Raw genomic sequence first — 26108 nt, forward strand, 5'->3', positions numbered from 1 at the left:
AGACGAAACGAATAGGCAGCACGCGAAGAGGTGCGCCGTTCGTATTCAGGCTCCACTACAGCAAAACGTTTCAGCTCCCGTGTGACCGTTCGTATACCCGTCGTGCGTGGCAAAAATTTAGACATCGGCTCGGCTCATTCCCGCAACCCGCGTCGCGTCGCGTCGCGGCGAAGGAGGAGCGCGCGTGGATGTCCCCCTTGTTCTCATGCTCATACATGTGGGGAAAGAACCTCACTTATAAAGAGGTCCAACTCCCTCTAAACTAGCAATGTGGGACTAAACTTTAGTTCCACCTCTTGCCTTGCACGAATGGGCTGCGTGGCCTCTAGGATTTATTAGGAATTTCTGAAACTGCTATTAGGCTAGGCCTAAAATAGACAGAATTCCAGCAAGGGGTAGCAAGGCACATAATTGTATTGTTGCTACTATGGGTAAAACGACGGGGTTTGACCATATTACTTGGTTTTATTCTGTCTATATTATGTCATCATGCTCAAAGCATTACTCTGTTTGTCAAGAACTTAATACCTAAAGAGGCAAGCGTAGAAGCGCTCTCGAAGTGGAGTAACAGTAGTAGATGCAGAATCGTTTCAGTTTACTTGTCACGGACGTAATGCCTCTGTACTGATCATGCCATGAATAACGTAATAACTATGCGCTTTTATATCAACTACCCAACAGTAATTTGTGTATCTATCGTTTGCTATGTTCTTCAGAGAGATGCCTCTAGTGAAAGCTATGGCCCCGGGTCTATTTAAATCATATTACTAAAACCATAAATATCTTGCTGCAATTTATTTACTTTTATTTTGCTTTGCAATTTATATATCTCCTACTATCAGATTTAATCCTTGCAATTAACGAGTACAAGGGGGTTGACAACCCTCTTGCCTGCATTGGATGCAAGTATTTGCTCTTGTGTGCGTAGGTACGTACTGCTAAAGATCGTTTGCATGGATCTTCTATTGGTTTGATAAACCATGGTTCTTTACTGAGGGAAGTACTTTCTGCTACTATACTACTTCACCCTTTCTCTTGGGGGAAATCCCAACGCCTCTCACAATTAGAAACTATTCATGGCGTTCATAATGCTCGTTGTCCAATTTAAGGGCCCGAACAACATGATCTAGAGACATACTTGTGTAAGCACTTATTTTCCTACGAATCTGCGACCTCCAGGTGAGAAGTGTTGGTATCATAAGGGAGCGAAGAGAATACGAGTATAATGAGAAGCCACGATGCCCTAAACATTGGTTCGGTCTAACAACCTTTATTGTTGGGCCGACCATTGACGATGGTAATGGAAGACATGACAGTAGAGTCAAAAAATCCTAGCAGATGGAGTTTGGCTACTAAAGAGTGACTCCCCTACTGAGCACTTAGTACGAAGGTAACACCACATTACCATTGCACAAGACATTTTCTGTTCACCATGAACTGAACCTCTACCCACCTAACATTTCCATTACAGGAAACACCGCTTCCTTTCAGTTATTCACTTTCATGTAGTTTACGTACATCTCCTTATTATTTCATAACTATAGTTTCCATCACAACTATTCTTCGAAAGTTGTCACTTCAAGTCTTGAAGATGCCATACTAGCCAATTCACTCGAGACTAGGGACACGTCGAGCGTGAACAAAACACCCACAATAACCCTCGCCTACGCTCTTCGTTAGGACATAGAAAAACAGTAATAATACTTCAACAAAAGTGTGCTTCATCTAGAACTGTGCACTTGCAGGACATCAGTAATCGATATTTTTTATCGTGTCAACCTTTTTTCTGACAAAGGGTGAATTTTGTTGGCTCAAAATTAAGGATTGAGAAGATACATAACACATGAGCACACACCCGGCCGGCCTCTACATAGCTAGGTTGCATGCAGCCAGCACTAAGTCACACACGCGCTCGAAAACATGCCGGAACAAGCAAGGCCGTATAGGACTAAAACCATGCGTACGCGAGAAGAAAAAACCCCGATCAGATCCGCGATAGGCAAACTATAAAATGATCATATCCGCACCAACCATATCATGACACCACATGTAGAATGAGGTTCTTCAACAGCAACACGTTCAGGAAAGGAGCAAAACTCAAGCTCCACCGTCACCGGATCCAACCAAAAGGCCAGAATCTAGGTTTTCACCTTGAAGAATCAACCCGAGCATATTCAAGCAATGCCTTCAACAAGTTAACGATGTAAGAAAAACATCGCCATTGCCAGGTATAACCACTCGAGTCTGGCCTAGGCTTTCGCCCCAGAGCTCAAGACCGGGTGCTCGAGTAGCACCACCAGCGAAGTCACTCATGTCTTGTAGCCACCACCTTTCCGCAATCCTGACAGCTACATGTGATGCGACTGCCATGATAGCACAACCATCCCTCTACATCAAGTCCTCATCCATAATCTTTATCTCACGTCGTAGTCAACCACCGGGTCAGGACGGATGAACCCTCCTTGAAGATCTTTCGATGACCACCACTATCATGAAGCCATAGGAAGTCGGTGCAGTAAAATCTGCAGTCACCACCATCTAACCGATTGGATCTGGGTCACCACCACAAAGACGTGGACCGTAGCGCCACCGGTCAACCACCCACGCGTGGAAGGCCATCACCTGAACGTCATGGTCCACATCCAGCAGAGAGCACGAAGCACACCGACCCCCGACCACACATCCGATCGAATCAGGATGGAGACCGGCCCGCACACGGACATCCCTGTGCATCACTACCCAGCCCTCTACTTCTCCACATCCACGCTGCGGCACCCACCTATCATTTCCAAATGGCCGACCTACACCGCCATCGGCAGGAGTCACCATGCCATCGTGGATCAGATCGGGGACGCGCTCCCATGAGTCTGGGTTCCCCATGCCACCCGACCGCCATGAGAGGGAGGTGATTCCCCCCCCCCCCCCCCCACTGTCGCCGTCCGCTTGGGCTTAGCCCGCGGCTTTCTCCAGCGGCGATAGAGGGAAGGAAGGGAGGAGCGACGGGTACCGGCGGCTAGGGTTTGTGTGCCTCCAGAGTCACTAGTATGACCACCTTTTAATTTTTCGATAGAACATATTTGGAAATTGCGTGCGCTGATAGATAACTTACACTAGTACACTACTTATTTCAGGAAATTTCCTTTTTATTTTGAAGGGACTTATTTCAGGAATCGTGAAAGAAATTTATGCCACGCTTAACATCGACAGTAAGGGAGAGTTGAATGCAAGCACTAACCCGGCAGCCTGCACGAATCCGATGATGGTGAGGTACCAAAAATCAGTCTTGGTCAGATCGGAGACAAAGCCGCCGAGGAGGACGACGGTGGCCCACAAAAGCGCCAAGGCGCTCACGCCTTTCAAGCCCATTAGGATGTACACCTTGGCGACCGCAATGTCGTTGATCCTTACTTCTGGCCGCCGTTGAAGCTCCTCCGAGAAAGCGTCAAGCTCATCTCCCGAGCCATGGAGCTCCCGCTTCTCATTCCGGTTTCTAGGTGCTCCGGCGCCGCTCCGCTCTACTCCGGTAGAGGACATTTTAGTCCGTGGTGTGGTAGGGTGGTGGATCTGTGGTTTCTCTTCGATCGGTTTGCTAGCGAAACCGTCGACTGGTTTCTCTTCTCCTCGACCGGTTTGCTAGCTAGAGCCTAGAGCTTGCTTGGCTCGCCTGGAAAGGGTAGATATGAATGTCATGGGGGAACAGCGAAGCTCGCATCACATGTAAGCAAAGCATATGTTCCCCTAAAAAAGGACTCGAGCATAGCTCGCATGCAAGCAAGCACAAGTTCTGCATAAAAAAGGACTCGATCGGGTCTAGATAGTACTCCTGTACCATTGAGTGCGCGACACGGCAAGAAGCCAAGAACCTATAGTAACTTTTCGTGTTGGACTGGGTTTGGGTGCAGTTGCTTTTGCCGCCGGCCGGTGGGTCGCTCGATGATACGTACTACGTACGGTAAGGATTTAAGCTTTGTTATATGAGGGAAGTAGATCTCCGATCTCTCTTTAGTTTGCTTGTCCGACCGTCACTGGCACACGTAAGTAGCAATGACCGCGAGCTCGCATGCATGCAGTGCAGGCAAGCAGACGTTCACTTGAAAAAACAAAGACTCCAACCTAGGCTTACGATTTTCCAAAAAAAGAAGTACAAAAATATTAGGCTTACGTAAGAGACTCGATAAGAATGGCAAGATACGTAGTACTCCCTTATATACATCCGTATCTAGACAAATTTAAAACAAGAATTTTGAGACGGAGGGAGTACTACGTACGTGGCAAGATAGCTAGCCTGCAGCCACCATGAACCGTGGTGTGTGTAGCTTTCATCCATGCTAACCCGTCTAAAATCAATGGCAGAATGAAGTTAACAGCAAGGATGATGACGGGGACTAGTTTTTACAAGTGAATTAAAAAAAACACCGCATTTGAAGTTCACTTTCAGATTTGCCACCACATTTTTTGTGCGTCCCAAAAACCTACCAATTTTCTTACTAATTTTGCCAATAAACAATAACGACTGGTTTGGGGCGATTTAATCCAATCTTTGACATACCAAGCCCACTGGTCAGGTCCACGGGGCATCACATGTTAACACCGTTTGCATTGACTGTTAAAAAAATGCCTCACGCTTACGCCGCGCACCACCTCCTCTCGCTCATGACCAGTGCCACCCCGCGTACTCTACCTCATGGCGCGCCCCGCCCCGCCACATCTCTCTCCTACGCCACCCACCCCCTCTCTCTCCTACCTACCCTGCCACCTTCCTCCAGCTCTTCTCCTTACTAGCGCCGGCGAGATCCGCCGCCGCGCATCCCGCCCCACACTGGATCTGGTGGGCCCTCCCCTTGCCCTGCCCTGACAAGCTTTGTCCCCCACCTCTGGCATGCGGCGAGCCGGACCCCTGCTCACTAGGCCACGCTACTCTCTACCCCTCTGTCATCGTCTGAAGCGAAGGGGTAGGGAGTGGTCTCATAGCTCAGATGTGAAGTGTGAATGAATTAGGGTCGGTTGTTCATTAGGTCTGACCATCTGAGACTGAGAATGACAGGGGTGTGGGTTGTGGGCCTGTGGCGGCCAAGGGATAGTTTTGGGCGGCTGGGGCTTGGTTGTTGTTTCTCTCCTTCAGGTTTTTTTTCATGATGCCACAATGATATAATACACTACAAATTTTAGCGTTGAAATAGCGCACTGTAACGTGATTAGCGTCGTAGCTAGCAAAATTCCTCAAATATAGCATGCACCTTCCGGATACGCTATAGCAATGCTATAAGAGCATCTCCAACAGACGCGCAACGCGCGGCATGCTAAAAAACAGTATATGGCGCCGGGTGAGCCAGCTTTTGCGCGCGGCGGGCGCTGGCTCCACAAAATAAAGCGCGCCCAAGCTGCGCCAGGAGACGCGCTATATTTCTTCTTTTTTGTACTACGATTCGATACACATTTGGCTCCGATAGTACATAGATAAACGATAGATAGTTCATAGCCTCCTCCTATGATACATAGATAGTGCATAGATAGTTCATAGCCCCCTCCTACGATACATAGATAGTGCGTAGATAGTTCATAGCCTCCTCCTACGATAGATAGATAAAACGAAAAACTACTACTACTCGTCATCCTCCGACTCGGACTCCGCCTCAGTGATGTCCTCCTCCGACGTCTGAATGTAGGTGTCAAGGAACAGCTCGCCGTTGGAGCCCCAAGACGACGCATCTCCTAGCGCGATGTTGAATTCAGCGGTTGCCTTCCGCGTTCGCCTGTCCTCGCGATAGGCGGCTCGCTCCGTCCTCCTCTCCTACCTCTCCGCCCTCCTCTCGGCGAAGAACTGTTGCTCGTTGATGACGTCTTGCGGGAAGCGTTGGCGCCACAGCCCATGGCTTCCTCGTCCATCTCGGCTAGGCTGAGACGGCGCTCCCGCCTCCGGTTCTCGCGGCAATCCTCGTCGGTGATAAGCCGCGGGGCAGCGCCAACTTTTGCACCCGCTCCCGCGTCGCCACGTCCGGAAAGTTCATGTCCCAACGGGACCGCCGGAGGCGCCACGCCGCAGTGTCATACGCGCGGGCGCCCTCGTGGGCGCTGTCAAAGGTGCCGAGGCCGAGGCACACGTCGCCGGACCGAATCTCGGCGGAGTAGGTGCCGGCCGGGCGCACACGGACGCCGCGGTAGCCCGAAGCTCCCCGGCGGCGCGACGGCATGGTGGCACGTCGGCGGTGAGGCGAGAAAGCGGTAGAGGGAGCGAGGAGAGAGCGGCAGAGGGCACGTGGCGATGTGGATAGCGATGGAACGGTGTGTGGCGGACACTGCATTTTATAGGCGCGCCAGAAGCGGCGGACCAAATCTAGCGCGCGACCGCCCGCTTTTTCCCCGCGCACGCAATCGTTTCCCGCGTGAAACCATCCCGCGCTAAAATCTCATTTTACCGCGCGTGCGTTTTTTGCAGCCACTGTTGGAGAGGCTCTAACTAGCGCAGAGTAACGCACTATTTTTTTGTTGCCGCTAACTCTTAGCCTCATCTTTTTTCCTTTTTTTTTGAGAATCCTTTTTTTTTGTCAGATAACCCCATCTTCACACCGGCCCATCTTTTTCCTGAACAAAACACCGGCTTTCCTGAACAAAACACCGGCCATCGCCACTCCAACGCATATTTTTCAGCCCACACTCAAAACCTAAAGTAGGGTATTCTGCAGCCCATTTACACCGTGGAACCATCTTCCGGCCATCTTACGCAGCACACAGCCGCCGCCGCTGCCAGCATAGGGGACAGAGAGCGGCCGGAAGATGGCCTTGCCGGAGATCCCCGACGAGCTCCTGGTGGAAATCCTCCTCCGCCTCCCCGCCGCATCCGACCTCATCCGCGCCTCGGCAGTCTGCGTCTCCTTCCGCCACCTCGTCGCCGACGGCTGCTTCCTCCAACGCTTCCGCAGACTCCACCCCCCGCCCCTCCTCGGCTTCCTCGACCAGCACGGCTTCCACCCCGCCGTACCGCCTCACCCCTCAGCGCCTGCGGCCCGCGCTGTCGCCAGCACCGCTGACTTCTCCTTCGCCTTCCTCCCCTCCCCTGCGCGGAGCTGGTCCGTACGGGACGTCCGCGACGGCCGCGTCCTCCTCGACAGACCCTGCCGGCATGGCGCCGGCAAGGGACGCACCGGCGCCCTCTTCGCGGAGATGGCGGTGTGCGACCCCCTGCACCGGGAGTACCTCCTGCTCCCCACAATCCCCGATGACCTAGCGGCTTCGGATGAGAACCCACTGCGGATATATGGACAGCGCTGGGGCGAGAGCTTTCTAGTCCCTGATGGCAACGACGAGGAGACACCTCCTGCCGAGGATACGGTGTTCAGAGTGATCTGCCTAGCGCAGTACCAAACTAAGCTGGTGGCCTTTGTCTTCTTTTCCGGCACCGGACAGTGGCGAGACATTCCATCCCTGAGTTGGATTAATTTTATACCTGACTTCTCGTCGGAATGGATGGGTATTTCTTCGTGGCGGCAATATGCATATGGTTGCTTTTACTGGTTTGCAGGTTGGAGTGGAAAATTCGCTGTGCTTGACACCCGAAGAATGGAGTTCACCATGGCTGACCGCCCACCCAGAGTTAGTGGTTTCCACAGTTATATGGGCATTGTGGAGGCAGGGGAAGGCATGATTGGGATGTTTGTGCCTGCACATGACAAAGTCAGCCATCATGGACTTGACACAGTTCTCCTGAGATATACCATTGGACGAGACAATGGTGGGAGTTCCACCCAGTGGCAGACGGAGAAGACAATCTCAATAGCTTCTGGCTCCTCGTTCATGGGTTCAATAGGGAGGCACTTGCTCCTGTATCAGTGCGGAAACTCATTGCTCGAGCTAGGTTGTTTCACGCTGGATGTCAAAACTTTCCAGCTTGAGAGGGTATGTGTTTCACGGCTCATTCCTGCCGAGTCACGCGCATATTGCAACTTCCCACCGTCATTATTATTGTCACCGAAAGTGTCAAGTGGTAAACTTTCTCTGGGATGCTAGCTACCTCCTTATCTTCATTGTTATCACTAGCACACAAATTGTCTGATGCTTGCTAGTTCATTATTGTGATCATAATTATTGCTTACATGGTTTAGGCTAATTTTTTTTAAATAATACATTTTTAAAATTTTTTTACAGAAATAATACGTAGAAAAAAGAATTTACAAGAATAATACACCGTCGGCCCACTGCAGGCCGACAGAGCCCAGTCGGCCCACAGCAGGCCGACTGGAGGCCCATCAGTTTGCTGCTGGCCGATTGGGCTGTCGGCCAGCAGATTCAAGCCCAGTCGGCCTGCAGTTGGCCGACAGGGTCCAGTCGGCTTGCAGTACACCGATAGGCCTGTAGTGGGCCGACTATGCTCAGTCGGCCTGCTGTGGGCCGACTGGTGCATGCCTATTTTTAATAATACACGCGAATATTTTTTAAAAGTATATATTTTAACACGTTATGAATACATGGTAACATTTCTTCAAATACATTTTTAATGGAAATACCATTTTTTTAAACCACACAACATTTTTTAAAATGCTTTTCTGAAATTTTCATAAACTTTTTTTAGAAACACGCGAATATTTTCTTAAAATGTCATGATCCATCTAAACATTTGTTAACCCACGTGATATGTGAGTATATTGATTGTAATATGATCTTATATTATGAGATGAAGGGAGTACCATTTTGTAGAATGTCATGGATATTTTTTGGAAACACGAGAATATTTCCAGCAAAGGTGACGTAGTACATTCATTTAGTGGCACGAACCATTTCTTATCATATTTTTCTAAAAAATTGCATGCATTTTTTGAAAGGCGGGAACCTTTTTCCATTGTGATGAACATTTGTTTTGAAAGTTATCGACATTTCCAAACTGCGCTTTTCCCGCCACCCATTTCCCGCCACCCATTTCCCGCCAAACAATTTCCCGCCACCCGTTTCCCTCCTCCCATTTCCCGCCAACCTTTCCCGCCATACCGCAGTCGTTCTTTCCCGCCATTTTCTCGTCTCTATCTATAAAACCCCCTTCAGACGGAGCTGGATAAGCATTGCAGTGTAGTGTAGTTGAGATGTCCCATTATCCTTTCGATCGTAGTTTTCACCCTGGGATGAGCAGGACTCTTCTGAGGCTAGCTACCGATTTCAGGATGGATAATAGGATAGTTCCATGGGACGAACTCACCGGTAGTGACACCATAATGAATGAGTTGGCTCACCAATTACGTAGTTCTGGGTGGCCTGAAAGGACCTATGAGGAGGTACGTAAAGAACTTCTTAGGTTGCATGACAGGTGGAAGAAGGTAGTGGTGCCGAAGAGTGAAACTTTCAGAAGGATTGCAGCAAATAATCCATGTTTATGGACTGAGGAGAGCGAGGACGAAGATGATATCTTCATGCCGCCGCTTTCGGGTTCTGCATCGTCGAAGGGCAAGAGTTCTTCATCATCGAAGGGCAAGGTTTCTGCATCGTCGAAGGGCAAGAGTTCTTCATCATCGAAGGGCAAGGTTTCTGCATCGTCGAAGGGCAAGAGTTCTTCATCGTCGAAGGGCAAGAGTTCTGCATCGATCGAGGATGACGATGATGACTTCATGTAGTTTTTATGTTGTATGTTGTGAGTTCAGTTACGTGCCATTTAATTTGGATGTAGTTCTATCTAGTTGTTTGTAATGTCTTGTTGTATGAATATTATGTTCTATCTAAATATGATCTTGTAGAGTAGGCATATGTCTCGTACATAAGTACATAGTCATTTGTCTCATACATAGAATAGACATAAGTTCTCACACAGAAATAGATGGTAATGTCTCTACTGATACATAGGAGCGGCAATGACGACGTCTGGCCTGCCGGGGAGGCGGATCTCGAATGACAAATGCATCACATATAACTCGGTTTCCTGTAGCAATGCAACTGAACAACCCTTTTCCATTCCCATTCGCTCAGCATTTCTTGAATCTTGCCATCATCAGTTATGTCAATCAATTTTCTTTCCCCAGGGCCATCTGAATGCTTCCTGCTGACGTAGTACACAAAATCGTCTTCCTTCAACCCTTGCTTCAACATGAATTTAGTCTTCAACCAATCAAAAGTGAGGTCCACTTCACTAACTTGCACAACACTTGGAGACAAGCCTTGGACATGAACAATAGGGCTAAGCACCCACTGAGTACTCTCAGCCATCTGCAACACACAAATCGCATTGAGTACCTACCCTACCCCTTAATATCCCCACTAACAAATATTAGACATGTCTATATATTACGAAGCTATATATTACAGAATATTAACGGAGCAACTAATACAATTCACCCTCCTACAATTATATTACGAATATTTGCCGTAGCAACTACAAATATTGACAGATTAATTAGTTGACATCTAAATATATTAACAAAAACGACCGGAGCACGTACGAAAAATAAAATGTGGGCTTAAATATACCCTTGAAGCGTGCGTGTGAAGGATGAAGGACGAACGGCGGCCACCAAACTGCCGGTGCTCCGGCTCGAACGAAGAACGACGAACAACAGCTTCACCTCCACCACAGTGCTCCAATTTACCACCAGCGCACTGCAATGCTTATGCAGCTCCGTCTGAAGGGGGTTTTATAGGTAGAGAGGAGAAAATGGCGGGAAAGAACGGCTGCGATATGGCGGGAAAGGGTTGGCGGGAAACGGGTGGCGGGAAACGGGTGGCGGGAAAAGGGTGGAGGGAAACGGGTGGCGGGAAACGGGTGGCGGGAAACGGGTGGCGGGAAAAAGTTGGCGCGAACATATGGCGGGAAAAAGTTGGCGCGAACATATGACGATGATGACTTCATCTAGTTTTTATGCTGTATGTTGTGAGTTAAGTTACGTACCATTTAATTTAGATGTAGTTCTATCTATTTGCTTGCAATGTCTCGTTGTATGAATATTATGTTCTATCTACATACGATCTTGTAGTTCCGATAACAGAGTACTAAAATAGAGTAGGCATATGTCTCGTACATAAGTACATAGTCATTTGTCTCATACATAGAATAGACATAAGTCTTACACAGAAATAGATGGTAATGTCTCTACTGATACAGATACATAGAAGCGTCAGTGACGACGTCTGGCCTGGCGGGGAGGCGGATCTGGAATCGGGGACCATCCCAACCTGTCGGGTGCCCTAACGTGACGAGGAGGAATCTCAGACTCTCCCTGGTCATGCTGTGTATCCTGTGTGGGGCCTGGTGGAGGAGTCGAAAACATGTTCATCCACTGGGTGTGCTGCGACATCTGAGCCTGTATGTTGTCCTCGGGATGTTGATCACTCCCCCACGTATCATGTGATGCCGACATAGATGCCTGATATCCATAGGCCCCTACGCGATGGAACGGTTCATCATGAAGAATGAGGTCGCGTCAATTAATATTGAAAACAATAAATATGAAGACACATACCTGCTGGGTGTGACGTCTGCTCTGGCTGAAACACGAAACTGGACGAGGGACCGTGCTGCTGTGGCTGTGGAGAAAACACGAAGCTCGACGTGGGACCATAGTGCTGCGGGTGCCACGTAGAACTGCCAGGTTGGTCAGGACGGGGTGGCCTCGTTGTCGGCTGCTGTGCTAGGCGTGGACGTGGTTGATGTCGTTGCATGGAGTGACGCGGCTGCTCCTGCTCGTGCTGAACAACATCGGTTCTCCGGGTGCACGTGATAGCCTCGTACACAGTCCGTATCTTATTCTGAATTCTTTCCAAGAAGGGCTGTACCACTGGACGATGTTGAAGAAGAGGTCCAGACGATAGTGATCGTCCGAAGGTGGTCACGTCGTCGTACAGTTCGCGTGTCAAGGTAGCCTGCAAATTTCCATGACGATTAATAATGTCTGTCTCTTGCACGTCGAAGTATGTGACAACATTACGTAAAGAAAAAATATCTTACCGCGTACTGCCTAGAGCCCGAAGTATCATGTACATATCCGACGGAGTAGGATCCGGTAACTCCTCTGGGTGGGAGTACTCAACAATGCGTAACCGTGTTCCGGTCATGTAGCGCCGCAAATAGAGATTGAATTCATCGAGATCGAAATTGTGATTCTCGTGCCATAGATTTGTGTTTGCTGTCTCCCATTCTATAACATACGGCTCTAGTCTAGCTAGCCATTCAGCAGTTGTCCTGTTCATGCCCTTCCTTGTCGTCCTAAAATTGTGGTGTGTGTTCAACAATTACCTAAAGCTTCGAATGGAGTACTATGAAAGAAAATGCAACATTGAAAAACTGGTTAATACCTGTGGATGTGTGCTGGCACCGGGTTCTCTATAGGGGGAGGTAGCTCCAACTGCAGAAGACCAAATTGCCTCATAACCCTCTGTTGTGCCATCTCCTCGACGAAGACATCGAAGATGATCTTCGATTTTGTCATCCAGTAATCTCGGTCCCTTGTGCATAGCACAGACATACCAGCAGGGTATCTCGCTTGTATGGCTGCTTCCGTGTAGGGCTGCCAGATTACCCCGGTGTACGCATCGAACTGCTCGTTCAATGCTGTGTACGCCTTCCTGGTCTGATCACTAGCAAAGTGTCTCTACAGAGAATAAAAGTTAGTAGCCGCTCGCATCGATCGATCTCTTGTGCAGAAAAAGTTGCATTAAACTACAACACGGTGCATACCTTGCGACGAGTCCAACACAGACCGAAAGTAGGCATGTCGATGCCCTCAACATCAAACATGGCGTCTATAGGCTCATGAACCCGTACATCTGGTCGCCCTATAGAGAACCTCTCCCACGACCACAGCTGTAGGAATAGAGGGCATCCAAGAAGGGCTGGCTTTCTCGATGTAAGCTGGCAACCGTTGCACATACCTCGGTATGTAGCCGCTAACACCGCCGAACCCCAACTCCTCTGTCTGATCTGATCCGCCGTCTGAGCGCTCGCTATCTCGAGTGCCATAGGGATGTAGAGGGCGCTGATAGTGGTGACATGGTTCTCCGTGAACATCACCTTGCCGAAAAGCCACAGTAAGTAGGCCTCGAGGCTCCGAGTGATCTGTTCCGCAGTCAAGGGCGCCCGGAAGTTCTGGATCTGCATTAAGCGAAGAGAAAGTTTTAGTAAGCCGCAATTATTTTCTGTACAACTTTATGCGCGATAACTTGAAGAGAATAGGTAGGGGAAATTACCCGGAAATTTAGCAACCACTCATACTTAGGTCCGTGATGCTCCCATACCGGATCGGGAGCATCCGGAAAAACACCGTGAAAACGTTTTGTGAGAGCTCGCTCCCAACCAGCCGGTGCGTCCAACGGTCCTACGGCATGACCTGCCAACGGTAGACCGAGCAAAAGTGACACATCCTCCAGAGTAGGAGCCATCTCTCCCCATCTGAAGTGAAACGTGTGGGTCTCTGGCCTCCAACGGTCCACTAAGCAGCTCAGCAAAGACCCATCGATGGCGACGCGTTTCTCACCCGGGATACTCAACCAGACGCGCGAAAGGTAAAAGGCCGGCCCATTTCAACCTTCATCAGAGAACTTTTCAGTTACTGTCTCCCATTTCAACCATTAATATGCATGTCAGTGTGAAAATTTATAAAGCACGTACCGCTGAAGCCATCCTGAGTGTATCTTCCAGTTTTCCTTAGGAGTGCGAGTGACGAGAGGCTCAAGCTTGCGCTCATACCATATCGCACCACGATGACCCTTATCAATGTCCCCATTCAGCAACCACAATCCCGACATTCCTGCACTTACAAAATTCAGAACAAAGTGGCACACTTAATTAAAATTCAGAACAAAGTGGCACACTTAATTAAAATTCATAACATAGTGGCACACTTAATTAAAATTCATAACATAGTGGCACTCTTAATAAAAATTCAGAACATAGTGTCACACTTAATAAAAATTCAGAACATAGTGCCACACTTAATACAAATTTCAGAACATAGTGCCACACTTAATACAAATTTCAGAACATAGTGCCACAACACACTTAATATAAATTCAGAACAAACTAGTGCTAGCTTAGCTTCTTCCTCTCGCCCTTACTCCTCTACTACCTCTACCTCCTCTTCTTCCCCGGTTGCCTCGTCCACGCCCAGTGACGAAAGTGGGACAATTAGTGTCCCTATGGCCAAATTCATTGCATAGAATGCATTGCCTAGTCGGACCTCCTGCTTCAGATTCATCCATATCATTTCGGATGCGCTGACACTGCCGTCTGCCTCTACTTGTACGCATATGCTCTGGGTTTGGAATGTAACGCCTATCGGCGGGGTTGACGCTGTTGAAATTACCCATTGCTCGAAAACCCATCAGCTCACCTGTCCAGGTATTGAGGACAGCTTCTTTCAGAAAATATGGAGACACAAACGATATTGCGTCCATTCCAAGCTGCCCGCAAGCAGCAAGTACATGTGAGCAAGGTAGGTGAAGCAATTTCGGTTTATTGCATGTGCACTCACACGTTGGCCAGGCTTCATTGCCAATTTTCACCTCATGCGTCATCAACTCATTTGCACATCCGAATTTGTTGTTGGCTAAGCGGACTTCAAACCTTCTTTCTTGATTACCGATGGCGACTACAGTGTGTGACCTAGCTTTTTGCATCTTGTTGTCCATGTACTTCGTGACTCTTTCACAGTACCGTGTATTTGGGTTGTTCAAGATATGCTGCTCTGCTATTTGACGTCTGTCTCTGAAATACTTGACGGTGCCATAGAAAATACCCTCAACGATGGCTGTAAGTGGCAATGCCCGGTTTCCTCTGAGGACAAAGTTGTATGTTTCCGCGAGGTTCGTTGTCATGACACCGTACCTTGCTCCATGTGTGTCCTGTAGCAAAGACCACCTCTCCAGAGGCTCATGCTCTATCCACTGCTCGAAGGTTTTAATCGACCTCCCGAGCCTTCTCCTTGTACCAGGTGGGTCAAAGCCTGGCAGGTCACATAGCCCAACAGCCTCCTCCTCCACGGCCGCTGTTCCTGTTGCCAACTGTGCAGCTACTGCTTCAACATGTGCCCTCACCGCTGCATCTCTTGCAGCTTTCCTGTCCCTCACGTGTCTCTGCGTGCACACATTAAGTCTGTCGCGTATCAAATTGTACTTCCATAACTGGTTCTGCTTGCAGAGTTTTTTGAACAGATTCATCAGGTTCTTATTTCTAAACTGCGAGAAGAAATTAGCCCCGAGATGGCGCATGCACCAACGGCTCTGCAAGTCCTGCCATGGAACTTGTTCCTCAGGGCCTGGGTTTGTCAGTGTCCTTATCGCACTGAGTATACCTGCATGCCTGTCATGAAGGATGCACACATTCGGCTTCTCCTTGACAACTGATATTTTCAACTGCCTGAAGAACCATGTCCAACTTTCAATGTTCTCACTCTCCACAAAAGCAAATGCCAGTGGGACGACTTGATTTTGGCCGTCTTGACCTATGGCTGTCAGTATCTGACCCTTGTACTTGCCTGTGAGAAAAGTACCGTCAACACATATCACCGGTCGGCAATGCCTGAAAGCTTCGATGCATACACCGAAAGAGAAGAAGAGACGATGCAAAACCCTCACAGTTGGGAACTCTGGCATGAACATGTCTTGGATATCGATATAGGTGCCTGGATTCCGCTGCTGCAGGGTGTGGAGGAGGTGGACAACAGAGTCATATGCATCAAAATAAGAACCAAATCTCCTCTCAAGCGCTGCATGCTTAGCCCTCCAAGCCTTGCCATAAGAAATTCTGTACTTCAACCTGGCGAACACTTTTGTCTGCACTGCCTTCACTTCCATAGCTTTGCCTTGCACTATCTCATCGTAAAACAGTCGAGCAATAAGCGTGGATGAAAGGTTGGCATGATCTTGAGGGATGCAGGGAATAAGACAAGTGTGATTAACTAAGTCACTTATCACCCAACTTGTGCCATACTTAGGGAGAAAGCCGTGCACCCTTGCGGGACAATCTGCATTCTTGCATACCATTGTGAGGAATTTCTGACTGGACACCTCAGCTTTGAAAACCCTTTGCGTGGACATTGCCCAATTAATTATTGCATCCTTCAGGGCTTGCTTGTTCGGATACATAGCACCCGTCGCAATATTGTTCTGGTGATATTGCCAGGCTGAATCATGTCCATCATTCACGGTCATTGCAGATGATAAGTCATGATTCCACCATGCAGGATTCGGGACCTCCTCTGCATTTTCTTCTTCATCTGACTCGTCAGAATCATCGGCATGACCCCTTTCAACATCGGTGTCTTCTTCTTCCATCTGGTTCTGCATGTGCCCATCTACCTCGTCAGCGTCCACCTCGCCATTGTAATCACCATCGGCATTTCCTCCTTCTACCTGACTACTCTGCCCTGGTTCATAACCATAAGCATTTCCTCCTTCTACCTGACTGCTCTGTCCTTGGTCGTAACCATAAGCATTTCCTCCTTCTACATGACTGCTCTGTCCTTCGTAGCCACCCTCCCCTTCATGTGCAGTGACCTCCTTCACGACGGGAAGCACTAAAGCAACATGATTGCATCCCCTTCGTTCACAACCTTGTAACCACCGCACCCAATCGGAGTCTCCCTCTATTGGCCTCAAATAAAAGTAAATTTTTGAACTTGACCGTGTCCACAATGCATGAACACCGACGGTGTTTGTTTCAGTATCAAGACCTAAACTTGCCGCAATCCATTCTTTCAACTGACTAACAGACCATGTTTGTGGTGCGCTGATTGCAACCTCTATGTGAGTAAATTCACTCAGATCTGCTCCCAACTCATTTGTTTGGACAGTACCAGGACCATAGTAAAATCTCAACTTCACTACATCGGACATCTCGACTCACCTATTTTTTTTCAACATCGAAATACAAGTATTAGACATGTCTATATATATATTACCAGGACCATAGTAAATAATATAATAAATAGGCCCATGTTTACTAATAATAAATAGGCCTCGAATAATAATAATAATATAACCGACAAATATGATAATTCAGTTTATTTGAATTATATGGCCATGTTGATGTATTTTTTATTTTAATCTATGTTAAAATAATTTAGAAAAAGGCATGCGTCTTATTTCTACGATCATGTAAAATTCTTCCTTGCTAAGAAGTTTTATTGATAAACTACAGCGTGGCCGTTTAAAAAAAAACAGCGTGGCATTGCTTGTTATGGGTTAAACTTTAGAAAATACGCATAATAAAGGTTAGCGGGTAATCCGCTTCATATTCGCATCGGGTAAGGACTGAAACGTTTTTTAACATGTAGTTCTACTTTTCCTATTTTTTGCTTGCTTATTAAATTTTTATTATGTTTCCAACTCTTCAAAAAAAAAAAACTTCTTATTCGTTTTTTAACATCGTTTTTTAACATGTAATATTATTCATTTTGCTATGCACATGCCGACCCCAACTCTTCAAACTCTTCTTTTTAACATCGTTTTTTAAATTTTTATTATGTTTCCAACTCTATTTTTAACATCGTTTTTTAACATGTAATATTATTTGTTTTGCTATGCACATGCCGACCCCAACTCTTCAAAAAAAAAACTTGTCTCTTCTTTCCAACTTTTTATTCATGTTTCCAACTTCTTATCCCGCACCTGTGTACGTGTCAAGTATTAAGCAACAACTTATTATCCCACTAACAACTAATACAATTCACACACCTACATCTATATTACGAATAATCGCACATAAATTTATTTTCACATAGAACGAAGCGTGCGTGCGAACGAATAATATTTACGTATACTACCGGGGCAAATAACAATATTTCCGTATACTACCGGGCCAAAAAACAATAATCGCACACAAATATTTACGTATACTACCGCGGCAAATAACAATATTTACTTATAATCCCAGAGCACCTACGAAAAATAAAATGAGGGCTGAAATATACCCTTGAAGCGTGCGTGCGAACGAAGAACGAAGAACCACGAACGAAGAACGACGAACGACGAACGACGAACGACGAACGACGAACGACGAACACCACCACCACCTCCACCACCACCACCACCTCACCACCCCAACTGCCCCAACGACGAACACTGCCCCAACTTCACCACCACCACCTCCACCAAAATGCTCACCACGACCACCACGAGCTACCCCGTCAGTAGATCGACACCTCTTTTCGCTGCCCTAAATGAGTTGAACCCATTCACGGTGCCAAAATCGCGAAAATGTAGCTTATTTAGGTGTACAAATGTGTGCCATTTTTCTGTAGAGAGAGGAGGAGGAAGAACACAGCAGAAAGAGCCACGAGAGAAGAATAATGGAGGAAGGAGAGGATATGGGCGGGCAGGGAGAAGAAATAATGCATGAAAGAGAGAAGGAGAGGATAAGGGCGGGCTGGCCAGCGCGCGTCAGGTCGGCCGCACCCTGTCGGCCACTAGGTGGCCGATCGGCGGGCAGGACGCCGACAGGGGCACACCACGCCGACAGGCCGCTGCCTCCCCCCTCGCGACGTGGCACGACCAACCACAGGCCGCCGCGTGGCTGCCCGGCCTGCAGTCGGCCTCCTGATAGCCGATCGGCCTGCTGTGGGCCGACTGGGCTCAGTCGGCCTGCAGTGGGCCGACGGTGTATTATTCTTGTAAATTCTTTTTTCTACGTATTATTTCTGTAATTTTTTTTAAAATGTATTATTTAAATTTTTTTAGCATGGTTTAGTGGGTGTTGTCTTTTCTATGCTTGCTAGTTCAATCGCTTCTCAGTATTCATCTGATTTCTGTGAGTTACCTTCTAGTTGTTGTGACTTCTCCTTCATGTCTGATCTCCGGTGGGCGTGTTTTGTTTTTGAAGAAATTTTGGCATCAAATGGAAGTGTTTCTGAAGGTACCACACATGAACCCCATTTTCTTCGACTTCGACAATTTGTGCCAGAGCTGCATGATGGAATGGCTATAGGTCTAATGGTAACATGCCAGCTTTGTTGAAAGTGTGAAAAAATCATGCATAGAAGACAACACTGAGTCATTTGAAAGCAGTGCACTTGCCCATTTAGAGTAGAAGAAAAGGCATATTCAAATCTCCAACTTAATTGTTCCTGTAACTTATGCTCCTGGGTTGTTGGTTGCACCTTCATACTATCTAGTCTAGGATTAGCACCAAACCTTCCTACTTGATGCTTTGAATTATCGGTGAATTGCACAGTGCAAAATAGCCTTGTCAGGCCCGATAGGAGGCCAAGAACAAGAGCGATTTCTCCAAAAATGAGTTTACCTACTGTTTGGTAGTGTTTTTTTATTGTATTTATTGCCTATTATGTTGGGTGTTTTTCTTTCTATTTCTTTTCTTCCGTCGGTTTTCCTCATGTTTTTACCTATTTATACATATTTTCTTTATTTTAAAAAGTAGTTCAAATATTTTAAAATTTAAGAATATTTTGTAAAAATGCACGAGTACATTTAAAAATTCAGAAAGTTTTTAAAATTTGAGGATACCTTTTGGAACCGTGATACACTTTTTTTTTACTAGTAATCGTGCACGTGCAAATGCCTGTATTATTGATTGGAAAATCATCATGTTTCCTATGAAAAATATATATCAACAAAACAAACAAAAATATTTATGTATTAACATAAGAGAGGCAATAAAGATGTTTAAGAATGTTGTAATACAAAAAAAAATGGTACGACTAGAACTCCAGCGAACATATTTGTCATCAATTATTGTAGGTGGTTACCAATTTCAATTCCTTCAACCAAACATCCATCTCATTATATGGCTTATAGAGTCTAAATAAACATTACTATTTCAAAATTACATAGCAGTGAGAGAGAGCTCACACGTCTACAAAGATTGCAGGCATTGGCAGCAGTATCGGAACTTGCCTCTTTGACGCCGATTGTTTGGGGGTACTTGCTGGGATCACTTGTACCCTTGGCAGTGGGAGCACTTGTTCCCTTGGCAGTGCCAGCTCTGCAACTTGTGAAGCCTCCAACAATCGCAAATCTTGCAGTAACACGGGTGAACGTCGTCGCACCTGCAGCTTCTGCATGTGGTGCTTTCTAGCGATCAGTGTAGACCATGGCACTGGAGGGCCCATGCCAGCGATGATTGTACTTTGAGGGGAATGGCCTGACCGCGGGGAGGAGTTCTGGGCAGCCCAAGTGCCTGGGAGAGCGCTGCCACTGTTACAGCACTTCCCGGCTTGCTGGTGTCGCGTAGAAGCCTAAGGCGAAGTTTGGCCGCACTAAACCAGGAGGAAGGTTCAGTGGCTTGTCTATTTCGTACCTGTTTTCAGATCCATGTGGGGGCCTTGCTGGGGTTTTGCACTCTCATTTTTGAGTCCAACACCACCTTACATCAGAGAAAATTCAGTTGAGCATATCATTATTTTCTTTTTTACATTGCTAGTATAATCATACTTAGTCGTAGTGTCACACAGGACGAAGACTTCCTGATTTTGACTAATTGACTGATTGCCAAAAAGAAGATGTTGTGTCTTTAGCACAACAGAAGCTGAACAATTTATTCCAGTTCTATAGGATTTTCTGTTGTGTAACTGGTGACAAAACAACTGAATGATAACTAAAAAAATGTCAAGATAAAATGTCAATCTGAGATGTGCCAATTTGTTTATCAAAAGTGAGTTGCAAGGAAGAACTGGTTATCGAAGATGCACATGCATAAAAGTTTCAGGTGATATTTCCATTCTCAGTGAACCAAGGAAATAAAGTAGAAAAGGACTCTTGTGTGTCATGTGTGCACAACCAACATATGGAAGATCAATGTAATTCAGGAAGACCAACATATGGAAGACCAATGTAGTTCATAGATAGTCATTGAACAAGAGGGCAAAATTTTAGTTCAAAGCTAGCCTGATATATAAATGCATGCTAATTAAAAAGGCACAACTCTTAACCCATCTTCATTAATTCCACTGCTAGAGCAAATTAGAACGTAACTTTGCATTATAAATTCATTTTCTAAGAAAGACATTTTCATCACTATGCCGTGTTTTTAAAAGTACCACTGCTCAAAGGTTAGAATCTAAGAAAACAATGCTTAAGTTGTCATGCTCTCAGGAACCACTCTTTTTTGGTACATGTGCAAGGTGGACTGCAAGTTGCTTTATAGAAATAATAGATGTAATTAATCTATAGATTTGTTGTTTAGTATAATTATACTACGATATGCTTACCCATTTTGACTTATCAATTCCTAAACACATAGTATTAGCTATAAAACCAAAACACTCGACCTTCCAGGGTTGCAATGGAGAAACAAAGGGAAGTTCACCATCATTCATGGATGTCTTTTGTCATGTTCTTCGACAGGCTTAAGATCACCAATTCACCATGGATGCATGTCTGTCAGGCATGCAAACAACAAGTCGGCCAAGAGAATAAATGTGTTGGTTGTAGGAAAGATAAATCATAACACAAGAAAACTGTGGATACATGTATTGACTAATGTCATTAGGAGCGTGACCAGCAGCAAAATAATATCAAAGGGATAAGCCTGAACGGAATTGAAATGCACTACATTTTCTAAAACTATACAAATGCCAAAGCACATAATTAATCCGCTCATAAATATAAAAAGCAACAACCTGCTACATGCATAGATATTAAGGACCAAACTTGGCCATCGACAAGGAATTGACTCACAAGACATATAATGACATCAATGAGACCAAGGCACGTGTTTCAATCGCTTAAAGCATAGCATGGGGGCAAAAAAATTGGGGAAAAACAATGGTCAACAACTGAAAAGGGAATATCAAGTTCCAACCAAGTTTTTGGTTTCTTGTATTGAGAGTTTTAATGTATTGCACATTTGCACTATAAACTCAGAAATGGTCAGTATATCGACTCCGAGGATCTCAACTTCTACCCCACCTAGCACACAGAATTACCACCCTTACTCAGCTCAACTTCTCAAAAGGTCTCAACAGAATGCTTTACTAGGTAACTCAAGTAAAAGAATAACATTGAGAGGTTGTGGATTTTTATTTACTGAAAATTCAAGAAAACACGTCCTTGTTTTTTTTCGAAAGGGGGGACTCCCCGGCCTTTGCATCAGAACGATGCATACGGCCATCTCATTAAACAAATAAATAGGTTCCAACAAGGTCTTAAAAACTCCAAAAGAAAATAAAAAAAGAGCTCACACAGAGCCAAAAGGGTTAGAAGACAAACTAGCCAAATAAAGGACGCCACAACCGGCTGGCAAAAGAGAGATAGGTAAACTAATTGCCCATCCTATTACATGACCGCCATCCAAACCGGTTGAAGATATCCCGAGCTACCATCTCCCAGCGGATAGATCCAGTAACCAAACGCTCCTTGGCCTCCGTCGGAGTGAGTAGCGACCAAGAACGGATCAACGCCGTGGCTCAGAAAATAACCTGCAAAAAATGAATGCGTGTTGTCCTGTTAAAAACCAAATCATTTATGCAATTCCAGAGTGCCCACAACAAGGCGCAAACTCCTACGCGAATATGTCTCACTAACTCGGGCTCTACCCTGTTAAGCCACATTCCAAATAACGTGTTGACATAACTCGGTGGAGTAATATTAAAAGCAATATGGACCGTCCGCCATAAAACTTTGGCTAGCGGACAATCAAGAAAAAGGTGTTTGATCGTCTCATCCCGATCACAGAAACTACACCTAGTAGGTCCTGTTCAATTACGCTTTGTCAAGTTGTCCTTGGTTAAAATAACTTGTTTATGGACAAACCACATAAACACTTTGATTTTCAAAGGAACTTTGACAGCCCAAACATGTTTGGAACTAGGAATCGAGCTTGAATTGATAACATCAACATACATTGATTTAACTGTAAATACTCCAGACGTAGTAAGCTTCCAGCGTAGTTCATCGGGTTGTTGAGAAAGCTGAACCTCCATCAGTCTGCTTACTAGACGGAGCCATTCTTCCCAACGACTGCCCACTAGCGCCCTTCTGAACTGAATATTAAGGGGGATAGATTGAAGTACCGTTGCAACAAACACCTCACGTCGTTGAACAATACGATACAAAGACGGGTATTGAATGGCCAAGGGTGTCTCTCCGAGCCAAGTATCCTCCCAGAATCGCGTACTAGCACCGTTACCAATAATAAACTTTGTCCTATTAAACAGGGATAGTTTAACTTTCATAAGCCCTTTCCAAAAGGGTGAGTCAGTCGGCCTTACTGTCACCTGAGACAAAGTTTTGGTTTGAAGATACTTGCTTCGGAGGATTTGCGCCCAAGTGGCATCAGTCCCACTTGATAACTTCCACAGCCACTTGCTGAGAAGACATCTGTTCTTAACTTCAAGATTTTCAATACCAAGACCCCCTTGGTCTTTCGGTCTACAGATGATATCCCATTTGGCTAGACGGTATTTTCTTTTTAGTTCATCACCCTGCCAAAAGAATCGTGATCGATAGAAGTCCAGTCTTTTCCTAACTCCAACTGGGACTTTCGAAGAACGACAAAAGAAACATAGGCATACTCGTGAGAACCGAATTTATCAGAATTAGTCGGCCTCCGTATGACATGAGCTTGTCCTTCCAGCAACTCAGTTTCTTTTCAAATCGGTCATCGATGCACTTCCATTCTCTGTTTGTCAGCTTACGATGGTGGATTGGTATTCCTAAGTATGTGAAAGGTAAAGCCCCCAAATCGCACCCAAAACACGTCCTTGTGATTATTTGAATAGCCCATGAGCCCTAATCTCACCCCTCCCTCTTGCACATGCCTCCCAACTCATTAAATTAGGTCTCTGCCTTTAGCTTTATCTCATTTTGGGTGTTCTGTATGACACAAAAAAGGAGTCAAATACTACCATAGCAAAACAAAATACAGAATGTCAAAATGACACCAACATAGAGTATATAGCAACATGTTAATATACACAGCATGATGTAGCAGCTATTGTGCTTTATTGTTCAGTAGACTATTATGGTAGAAGAAATTCAAGGAAGACTGAGCATACAAGAGACCCCATTATAGAACTCTGTAATACTGCAAAATGTATATGCAGCTGACACTGTCTTATAGTGAGACATAAAATAGTTACATTTAGCATTGTATGCATATTTCCTTCTGAAATACCTAGTATATCTCTATTCCATTAACTAAACATAACAACTCTGGATAGAAACACGCCTTGCCATATAGCTTGAAAACTCAAATACATGCCTCATCTCAACCCTGACCCTGAAACATGCAACAAAGAATTCAGATACATATCAGCTTTAGGAGGTGAAAACGCATGGCTCAATTCAGATTATCAATGTCCAAGCTCATGATAAACCAGGAAGAATCAAAACATAGCAACATACAATGTGATCAGCAAGAATTGTACCTCTTCCAGAAGTTTTTTTATCAGAGGTTAGTTGTATGTTGAAGTGAGAATGAACAACTTCACGACCAGACAAGATAACGCCCTTCTTCTGACAGTCGGGCATACCAACCTTGAGCACCCTTTGAATTTTCATTCCCATGAACATGAACTGGTGTGTTCGTCGAGGAACGTTCCCCCGTTGCGGACGGAGATGCGCCTGGATTATGATCCTCCACCTGTAAATAGAAATTTGTAACAAGAAACATATAGTCAATGTATCTGATGCAAGAGTACACTACCTCTACTTGGAGCACGTCACATATAGCTGAGCACATAAATGAAGGCCTGCATAAACTCTCAAGTATAGTTGTGCCTACTTTCGTGTCAGGAACCGTTGTCACTGTTCGCTTCTTGCATCGAACACTCATATCTTCGGTCTGATGGTTAGTACTCACCGAGGTTGCAGCCGTACATATACCTACGACACAAGATGAAAGGAAAGACATTACTGTTGATATAATTACCATTGATACAGTAGGCCCGAAGTTAACGAACGAACCATCATCGAGTGTGTTGGTTATGTTGCTCAAAGGGGTACGTTGCACACCCATCAAGGAAGAAGCAGGTGCTTGCGACACTTGCTCGTGGTTAGCTGTCTTCTTCGCTGCCGCCTTCTTTTCTTTGTATAATGTATGTCGCTTCTGGTGGTATTCCGCTCTTTTCTCATCGGACAGTCGGGCATACCAACTTTGAGCACCCTTTGATTTTTTTTTCTCGCAGATTTTGACACGTGGGATTTTCATTCCCATGAACATTAACTGGTGCGTTCGTCGGGTCTGTAAATGGGGAACGTTCCCCGGTTCCCGACAGAGAAGCGCCTGGATTATGATTGTCCATCTGTAAATAGAAATTTGTAACAAGAAACATATAGTTAATGGATCTGATGCAGGAGTACACTCCGTATATTTGGAACATGTCACATATAGCTGAGCAGATAAATGAAGGTCTGGATAAACTCTCAATTATAGCTGCGCCTATTTTCATGTTTGGAACATAAGCAGAAGAAGGCATCTTCTCTTACATGATCACTCAAATTATCTTCAAGTATGAAATAAGCAGGAAGTCATGATTTGTTTTTGCTAAATGATCATCCAAGTTATCTTCCTGATGAAGCCATAAAGCAGAAAGCACCATGCTATTTGTAGAGATATATAGTCTATGCATACCATTATGCAGGTTTAAAAATTAATCACAAAAATTCACTGAATAGATCTATTTTCATTAATACAATATTGTCAGTGTCAAGCAACTGAAACACCATTATAGCACGTTCAAATAGTAGTAGAACAATCTGGAATAGTTGTGCTTCAAAACTCACAACTGAAACTAAAAGTTAACACATAAAAACAAAAAGTGAAGTAACAAATAGATGAAATCAATCAAACTCGGCCATGTTTTTTATTACTCAGCGTAAATTGTATAACATTCGTGCCTACGAAGGTGTATATTTTCTTGGGCATGTGGAAGGTGACACATAGTTGCCCCAATTTCTTTCCTGTCGCAGTAATAAGAGAATAATTCATGGCCGATCTTATACTTCATATAGAGACAATGTGTTTGAAGTCACTACTCGACCTCTTGAAGATAACAGGGAAGCTTGCGAATTGTATTAATCTAACAATTGAAGATGCATGGTGGCTCACGGGAGGATTCATCAGTTTGCATGCCCAGTAGGCAGCAACATCTGGGCCGGAGGCCTCGGCGTCGGTGTCGGCAGTCAGCAACCCCAACCCCAGGGCAGCCAGGAACCACAACACCGGCAGTCCCAGGCCGAGGCGTCGG

General features: G+C 45.7%; 1 protein-coding gene and 2 long non-coding RNA genes across 4 annotated transcripts; 1 reads left to right on the forward strand and 2 right to left on the reverse strand.

The window, feature by feature from the left end:
* Positions 1 to 6218: 6218 nt before the first annotated feature.
* On the forward strand, positions 6219 to 8004 carry LOC141041374 (uncharacterized). The gene has a single exon (XM_073507519.1). The coding sequence runs from the start codon at positions 6775 to 6777 to the stop codon at positions 8002 to 8004; it is 1230 nt and encodes a 409-aa protein (XP_073363620.1). The 5' UTR covers positions 6219 to 6774.
* A 2942-nt stretch (positions 8005 to 10946) lies between these two features.
* Positions 10947 to 14323, reverse strand: LOC141041842 (uncharacterized). Of its 2 annotated transcripts, none has more exons than XR_012203584.1 (4): positions 13577 to 14323; positions 13156 to 13493; positions 12265 to 13060; positions 10947 to 11832 (listed from the first exon to the last, which is right to left on the reverse strand). It is a non-coding gene; the product is annotated as an uncharacterized lncRNA (long non-coding RNA). The 2 variants fall into 2 exon arrangements; XR_012203583.1 differs by lacking the exon at positions 10947 to 11832 and adding an exon at positions 11856 to 12175.
* Positions 14324 to 23789: 9466 nt separating this feature from the next.
* On the reverse strand, positions 23790 to 25735 carry LOC141042123 (uncharacterized). Its single transcript, XR_012203944.1, has 3 exons — positions 24644 to 25735; positions 24288 to 24502; positions 23790 to 24139 (listed from the first exon to the last, which is right to left on the reverse strand). It is a non-coding gene; the product is annotated as an uncharacterized lncRNA (long non-coding RNA).
* Between the last annotated feature and the right edge of the window lie 373 nt (positions 25736 to 26108).

Source organism: Aegilops tauschii, chromosome 2 (assembly GCF_002575655.3).
Source record: "Aegilops tauschii subsp. strangulata cultivar AL8/78 chromosome 2, Aet v6.0, whole genome shotgun sequence".
Taxonomy (NCBI): Eukaryota; Viridiplantae; Streptophyta; class Magnoliopsida; order Poales; family Poaceae; genus Aegilops; species Aegilops tauschii.